At 41.2% G+C, this 8,698-nt stretch overlaps 1 protein-coding gene across 1 annotated transcript in view; it reads left to right on the plus strand.

The window, feature by feature from the left end:
* Positions 1 to 8,698, plus strand: part of COL6A6 (collagen, type VI, alpha 6) — a 102,218-nt gene that overhangs the window by 71,787 nt on the left and 21,733 nt on the right. Inside the window, exon 33 of the mRNA XM_012663274.1 lies at positions 7,941 to 8,043. Coding sequence (XP_012518728.1) covers positions 7,941 to 8,043 — 103 coding nt within the window. The remainder of the gene's footprint in view (positions 1 to 7,940; positions 8,044 to 8,698) is intronic.

Genomic DNA, 8,698 nt, shown 5'->3' on the forward strand with positions numbered 1-8,698 from the left:
GTTTTATAGATGAGAAAACTGATCCTGGAGAAGTTAAGCTACTTGTCCAGGTTCACACAGCTCTAGGAAGTGGCACTATCGGACCTTGACTCCAGGTTTGCTGTTCTAGTGCTTCCCCAGTCTGCTCTGAGTTGTCTGTGTCCAAACATACCGAATCAGGCGGCCGATAAACATTCTTGTCACTTAGATAGCCAGGGTAGTAGTATGAAAACCAGTTGGCTGGTTTTAGAACTTCACCACTTACGTAAAGATCCAAATCTTAAACCCTTCCAGTTATAGTTTCTTGGATTGAGGATTAAAATCTCCATGTGTAGCATTCCTAAATATATCACCTGGGATCGAGACGGCCATCGATAACTTTACAACACCCCATCAGTAGTGGCTCAGTGGCAGGGCTCCATTCCAGAGGCCATGCTGGGGCCAGCAAAGCATCCTTCCCGTCAGCCATGTTGGCCCAGTGTGGTGTTTTCTTCTCCATTCGTGTGAGACAGACTGTGAAGAAGGGCTCCAGGGAGCAGCAAAAACATATCAGAAAATGCAACCTAAATAAAAAGACCAGCCGTTTGAAAATTACTTCATTTAAAGAAAGGAAGGCAGAAAGCCACTAAATCATTGGCTTCAGATGTGTGAAAAATCATTACTGGAGAAAATTAGCCAGCTGAATTCCAACTTTGCAAAATCTCATAGTAGAGGACATAGGAGTAATAGCAACAGGAAACTTCTAGTTAAGTTTAAATAAGAACTTTGTGAAGGCAATTTTGGTTTATTGTTGGCATGGATTAAATGGTCTAATACAGGTGGTCAACACCTTTTCCTGAGGACTTTTTACAGGGCGATCACTCACCTGTTGAGGGTGACTTCTATCTTTCCTAGAGACTGGAGTCTAGAATTAAGTGGCCTTTCGAGGCCCTTTCCAGTTCTATAATTTTCTGTGAACATGTTGAAATAAGCAGAACAGCATTGAAATGTATTTCTCATCTGTATATGGAAAACAGTACCTTTTTCCTAGAGTTGGTATGAAGATTAAATGATGCAGCACTGTGCATTAGTGCCCAGTACATAGTAAGCACTCAAGAATGATACCTTTTGCTTTAATTATCATTCAGTTGCTTGATGCTAAACTAACATCTGTTTAATAATAATGAAATCTAGGTTATAAAGCAGCTGAAATGCTATTACTATCATTGAACTATGCAAAAGAAAAGGCTGATGCTTGAGGCTCAGATAGGAAGATGAATATGAATTAGAAAAGATTGGGGCCAGGCTATGCAAATGTAGCTGCCATGAGAAGTAGCAGCTCAAAAATTCTCTAAGTGATTTTGGTTACACGGAGTCCTCATAACTCCCCCATCCCTTGGCTTTATTTATTCACAAAATAAGAGTCAGCTTTATGTCCTGATGCAAATAATTGATGGCACTTGTGATATAAACTTAAACTGACACAATTCTACCCACCCACCAACTCAAAGGTATATGCACAGCATATAATTTATGAAAAAGTGTTTTGTTATTAAAACGTTTGAGTGTTCACAATCTCACTTAGAGATTGATTGATCTGATTTTGCAATTCTACCTGACCCACGTAGAGACTCTTTACTCCTTTTCTGAAGGAGTTCATCTCAAAAGAGCCCCAAGGAAGGTTTAAATTCTTGATAATGACCCTCATAAATCTAAGCAGCATTGGCCCCCAATACCCCTTAGGAAGAAGAAAAGTTAGAGATGAAGTCAGAATTGGTCCCAAGGTTCATTCATTCAATAAATGTTTAGTGAGCACCTCCTATACACCAGTGGCTGTCCTAGGCTCTGAGGATACACAAGTAAACTAGAAAACCAAAAGGCTTTACATGAATGTTAGAGGATGAAACTAAACACAGTTGTCTGGAAAAGCTCAAAAACAGAGGCATATATACCAGTTGGTTAGAACCCAAGGCCTGGTGTTACAGAAGAGAAAGTACATTACTATTATACTTCTTTTTGCTGCCTTTTTCTTTCTTGTATCTATTTCTTCCATTGTGCTTTACCTATGCTTAAATTATTCACTACTACTATTTTTTAAGAACAGAATTCAAAAGTTCTGTAATGAGAGCGTATTTTTATTTGGGGGCCATATTTTGTGACCCTAGTTTGTTTCATACCCATATCATGGCTTTTCTAAATCTCAATTCATCTGAGAGTTCTGTAGTCCAGCGTGAAATTGATACCTGTGCGGGTGTGTAGTGAGACTCAGAAGCAACTGCTCTGACAGCCTGGGCTGATTTCCCTACATTTCTTAGCAAATGGACTGTGATCACTTGCTGTCTTGGAAGTTTTGTACAATGGTATGAAGTTGAATGATGAGCTATGCGTCCCTTCTGAAATAGAAGGCTATTATGGACTGGAAAAACTTCAGTCTCAACTTTGTTTTGTCAGTAGGATCATTCCTTTCAATTTAGTAATTGCCTTTTCCGGTGAAATTTTACTTGCTGCACATTAAGACTTCTAATCTAGGGTGGGTCTCCCTTTCCAACATTCTTTTAAGAAATATATATCCTTTTTAGCTAACCTAATGTTTTTTCCTTTTATTCTGCTGTTTGGCATGCAGGTTCGAGAGAAATAATAAGTGTAGTATTTGACATTATATCAGTCGATGAATCTTGTGATTGAAGACAGAGTTGAAATGGGACGGGGAGCTTTCATGGAACACTTTAGCATTTTGAGCACCCAACTTTTTATTCTGAAAAGGATTTTCCTTTGTTAATATAAATTGTCTGTAGAAAGAAAATTATTAACAATAATTGTTATTTTTTCTTGAGTGCATCAATTTGTAGAGCCCCATGATGGTTAGAGAAGAAAGAACAGCATATCATCCGGAAGCATTTGCTGAATGCCCCAAATCACCCATCTGTGGATGTTACGGTTGTACACTCTTCCAAGCTGCTGCTACTTTGAATCCACAGGAAAGTGAGCAATAAGAAACATGAACAATAGGACCCTTTTATTTTAAATCCCCAGCTTCCATTCAGTTTAAGGAATTTTTCTGTAATTTGCTAACTATAGTTCTTCCAATGATATGTGGTAGGATGATCTCTAAAACCCCATTTTCCAAACTTTATTGAGAGGTTATGTATCCAGAGGGTAGGGAGTAGGGGTGGCAGAGGAGAGCACAGACCCTCTGTGGACTCACCCTGGTAAAGCAACTCACTAGAATCAATGACAGAAATGATGTTGCTTTAAGTTGGCACCAATATGTTTATGTAATTAAATGTGAGCATAAATTAACAATTAAGACTACCCCGCAGAAATATGCAAGTTGTTACATTGTAGACGTACAGAACTGCAAAACTAGTTAGCAAATGGCAGCAATTTCTCGGCAACATCTTGAGAAATACTGCTCTAAATTAAATTAGGACCCACTGATACAAAGCTACAATCCTGAACATAGCTCTTACAGAAAATAAAAGGTAGGTCTTGTTTGGGGAGAACAAAATTTAAACTGAAGCCTCCCATATTCCACCCACCTCTGGAGCTCACTTTCCTCATCTGTGAAATGGTGGAGTTGGATTACCTGGTTCCTAAGATTTCTTCTACCTCAAATGTTCTGTGCTTTTTTCTTTTTTCCTGGATCTGATAGTTGTCAAAAAGAAAGCTCTTGGCCTCTCCCAACTGGTCTGATCAGTGCTCTCTGAACTGACACTGGGTTTGGTTTCCAGTTAATGATGACAGTCCAGATGGAATGAAGGCGTGATTCCCTTGGAACTGTGCTGAGACACCTCTTAAAAGCCATTGGCAGTGCAGACTCTTTCTCCTGTTGTTATTGGTCAAGACTTCATTTATATTCGTTTACAGACCACCAAAACCGACTTAAGTTACTTATGTATATATATCTACATACCCTAAGAATTTTATAAGGATCTAGAGCCCAGGTGTCCTCTGGTCCTGAGTCCAGGTAAGCAGCCTCTGTTTTTACCCTGTGGTCACCTGGACACGCAATTCAGCATTTTTTCTAAGGATCCATTTGCACAAAGAATCAGCAGGCAATGCAGATTTTACTGAGATAGCCACAGGGAGGGCATTGCCATCATGTACAGCATTGCATTCGACCACAAAAAGTAGAATGTTTGTGTTACCCCCACCCTGTCCGTTCTCCACTGCCCTACCACCACAGGGTTGTGGTGGCGGTGGTGGTGCTGGTGGGTTTTTTTCCCCCTCGTAACACATAATGCTTATTTTCACTATGTTCTATTTCTTCCCTCCCAGGCTTTCCCTGGCACTGTTTCTTTTTCTATGTATTTGTGTCTAGAAATTTAGCTAAAACCTTCAGTTATCACATATCCCCTCAGAGCCTTCCCCTCTAACCCAGACAGCTTATGAAGGCAAACACAGTGGTCTTGCAGAGAGGAATTCTGGCGAGCACAGATTTCTCCATCTCTTATGCACAGAAGAATAAAAAATGGGCAGAAGCAAAGATCCGCCTCAGGAAAAGTCACTCTCTCCCCCAGTTTCCCCTGCTCCTCAGTCCACAGGACCGAATATGGCCAGCCTACGGCCACATTAGCTTTTACCGCTACAGATAGACTCACTGCCCTCAGGACCCCAGTGCCAGATTTCTGAGAGAATGGGCCTGAGTGGCTCAAATGTCCATGGTTTTTATTAACCTAAATCTAAACATTTTCTGCCCTAAATTTGCATTTCCAGAGGGATGGCTCTTAGGTAAAACAAGGTAGAAAATTTGTGTCTCAAAGGTACAGAACTCAGATTTCGAGCCAAATACCATTATTTATAAGCCAAAGAAAGGCCTAAGTAGGAAGCCCAGTTAAGACACAGTTGTCAAAGGTGAGGCTTGTTATACAGATTTAAGTCTTTGCCTTCTCCACTATAAAAGCTCCTAGTGATTTAGGTGCAGAGAGGGAGATGCCCTTATGAATGAAGATTCCCTTTATAGATGTAAATTTCTCTTACAAAAAAGAATCTCAACTAAAAATAGGCAGTTTCTCAACTCACCTTATATATTTTTTTAACTAGATTACAGTCAACCCTTTGTATCCACAGATTCTATTATATATCTGTGGACTCAAGTGAGGATGGAGATAATCAAAAATAATAAATGATAACAATATAACAATAAAAAAGAATGAAGTATAACAACTATTTACGTAGCATTTACATGGTATTAGATATCATAAGTGATCTAGAGATGATTTAAAGTTTATAGGAGGGTGTGCACAGATTATATGCATATACCATGCTGTTTTATATAAGGGACTTGAGCATCCATGCATTTTGGCATCCATGGGGAGGTGCTAGAACCAGTCCTCCAAGAATACCGAGGGATGACTCTGAGTTCAGAGTGGAGCCCATTAACCAGTAGGACAGACAAAGCATCTTCCATGCGGGATTGAGCTAACTTTCACTATTGTTCTGATCTTAAGATTTTGACCAAAACACAAAAGTAGTTAAAGAAGCAGACTCTGGCTGGGAGTGGTGGCTCCTGCCTATAATTCTAGCATTTTGGGAGGCTGAGGCAGGAGGATCACTTGAGGCTAGGAGTTCAAGACCAGGCTGGGCAATATAGTGAGACCCCTGTCTCTACCAAAAAAAAAAAAAAAAAGCCGGACATGGTGGCATGTGCATAGACCCAGCTATTCAGGAGGATGAGGCAGGAGGTTTGCTTGAGCCCAGAAGTTTGAGGTTACAGTGAGTTATGATTGTGCCACTGCACCTTAGCCTGAGACACAGTGAGACCGTGTCTCTAAAAAATAATAAAAAGCAGGCCCTGTTGGTCAGAGTGCCCAACTTCTATAAATAACTGTTTTGGGTTTTTGTATGTCTTTGAAGTAAAAAAGTAACCAAAAAAGTAAGTTTAGAGGAGGATAAAGAGAAAGAAGGTACATTCAGAGTTGTCAATGTGTTTTTTCCTCATCAATTGCTGAAGTTTTTCATTTAGTCTTTTGGAAGCCTCTGCATGCCAATCAAAAATACATCCTATTGTTTCAGAGGTGTTCAGGATCCCCCCTTTTTTTCCTCCAAAGTGCCCTATAGATGAGCAATTTTATTTAGGTTAAGTCTTCCCCACAGTAGCCACTGTAACTCTAAGTTATTTTTGGTAAGGTTCACCCATTTCTCTAGAAAAACACAAGTTCTGAGATGGGAGATTCCTTGGATTCAGGTGAACCCACTGTTCTATCTTCTTGTAACCTAACCTATTTACTGAACCCAGTCTAGCTTCTGCCTGACCCAGTCAGACAACTGAGGACTCTAACTGGATCCAATCTGATCTGGGATCCAGCCCACTCTAAACATTGCTTAAATAAACTCACCGAGCTCAAACACAAGTTCATGGAGCTTGAATCCAGGAGAGAACTTGCCCACAACCCAGCAGCTGTGAGAGATCAGTGGACACAGTGGAGCCAGCGGGTACTTTTGCTCGATCAGCGCTCCTGAGGGGCACTGGAGATCTGCTTCAGATCCTGCTTCTGATGCCGGACTGTTAAAAGCTTTAGGCAAATTGAATTTTGCAGAGTTTAATTGAGCAAAGAATGATTTGTAAATAAGGCAGCCCTCAAAACCAGAAGTTCAGAGAGCTGTGTTTCACAATGTGGACAGACAGCATGCATGGATGGAAAATGGAAGTGAGCTACACAAACAGCTTGGTCGTTACAGCTGGACTTCTGCCTTATTTTGAACATGGTCTGATCAGTTGGCTGCCTGTGATCGACTGAAGCTTGGCTGCTGCTATTGACTGAGACTCAGCTATTTGTTACAAAAGTTTACTCCTAAGTTGGACTTTCTGTTAGTTTATGTACTAAGTTAGGTTGCAGTTCATTATATGACTCAAAGTATGGAGGCATCCTCTGGCCAAATTTAATTTAACACCATCCCTGGTCCAATCATCTCTAGAAGAGAGACCTCATATAAAAACAACCTCAAGGGGAGAGGGGGGGCCAAGGGCAACATACGTAACCTAAACATCTGTACCCCCATAATATGCTGAAATAAAAAAAATAAAAAAAAAAAAACAACAACCTCCAAAGTTCTACATCTATAGATTAAGTATGGGAAGGAAACTTCCCAGAGAAAGAGGGAAGTTGTTAGCTTAAGACCGTAGAATCACATGAGAAAACTAAAGTGTCATCTGATGTAATGCCCTGAGACATTAGATAGGGTCATACTTACAATTTTTCTTCAACTATCAATTATCTTGGAGTCAATTAACCAAGTTCATTATTCTTGATTATTTGGAGCCTTCTCATCTTCTCCCTGCTCTCCACTCTTAAGCTCCCCAGATGGGTTACTAACAGCGGGGCCAAGTTGGAAAAGGTTGGGACGTTATTTAGAAACGAGAGCTGCCTGGATGTGGGTCTGAGTGCATTTCAAAGCCAGCTTGGATGGCTAGTTCATAGTGGAAACCTAAAGATACTTATAAAGAGCATCCTGTGATTTTACAAGGTTTTCTGGCCTTGCGGGGAGCGGAGGTCTCTGATCCTCTTCCTTAAATGCCTTCGGTGTCCAGTGTCTTTTGATTAATCCTTTTATCTTTCATTGAGCTTTTAGTTTCATCATCTATAGAATGGGCATGATAAACATAAAAACTAACTCACTGGGTTGTTGGAATGATGGATATGAAAGTGCTTTGTGGTCTTTGGTGACCCACATGGCACCCACTCTGTGCCAGTTGGTGCTTTACAGTTAGGAACTCATTTGTTGCCGACAGTAGTCTTGTTAGGTAGTAGTAACGTTCTCATTTCACAGAGGAGGGAGCAGGCAAAGTAACTTGTCATACAGCTAGAGAGTAGAGACTAAAGCCCAGGCAGAGCTCTTAGCCATGCTGCTGTGCTCTGCCTCCCCAGGACTTTCTTAGAAAGCGCACTATTGCCCTCTCCAGATCTCGGTTCTCTAAACAGTCCAGGGAGGTTCTTGAAGCCTTACCCACTAAGCTGTTCTTTCTCTTCTGCTTCCTTCAGATTGACGACACTGGCACGTTTCAAGTAATAGTGGTTCCCTCTGGGGCGGAGGCTGACTACACACCAGCGTTAGAGAGACTCCAGCGGTGCACTTTCTGCTACGGTAAGACCCACGGAAGATAACTTGGTCCAGCCTGTTAAGCACATTGAGTCACCATTAGGAGCAGCTGGAACTTGGCAGCAAGGATATGTGCGGCCTTGGGAAGACTTCTCTGGGGCTCTGGGTGCAACTTGTCACACTGCATCTCCCACAGATGGAACGTCTCAGCTCAGCAAGTGGGGTCTCCTCCTATATATCCCAGCAGGAGGGCTACATTCCAGGCCTCTCTACTTACTGCAGCTTCCAGGAAACAGTAATGATTTTTAGAAAAACTTAGCCTATCTCATTGCCAAGTTTTTCGTGCCATAAAGTATATTTGTGTATTTTCTAAACCTCAAAGGTTCATAGACCCAAAGAAATACTTTAAAGTAATTCAGCACCCTTCTACCTCCTTGGGGATATTTTTTAGTACAGAAGTGGAAAATTGCAAGAATTCATGCATTTCTCATTGAATAGAAGCTTCATGGACTCCTAAATGTTTTGTTGAGACAGGGTCTCCCTCTGTTGCTCAGGCTAGGGTGCAGTGGCATGATCACAGCTTACTGCAACCTCAAACTCTTGGGGTCAAGAGATACTCCCACCTCAGCCTCTCGAGTAGCTAGGACTACAGGTGCGTGCCACCACATCTGGCTAATTTTTAAAATTTTTTGTAGAGACA

The sequence above is a fragment of the Propithecus coquereli genome, unplaced genomic scaffold (genome assembly GCF_000956105.1).
Source record: "Propithecus coquereli isolate 6110/MARCELLA unplaced genomic scaffold, Pcoq_1.0 Scaffold12, whole genome shotgun sequence".
Lineage (NCBI taxonomy): Eukaryota > Metazoa > Chordata > Mammalia > Primates > Indriidae > Propithecus > Propithecus coquereli.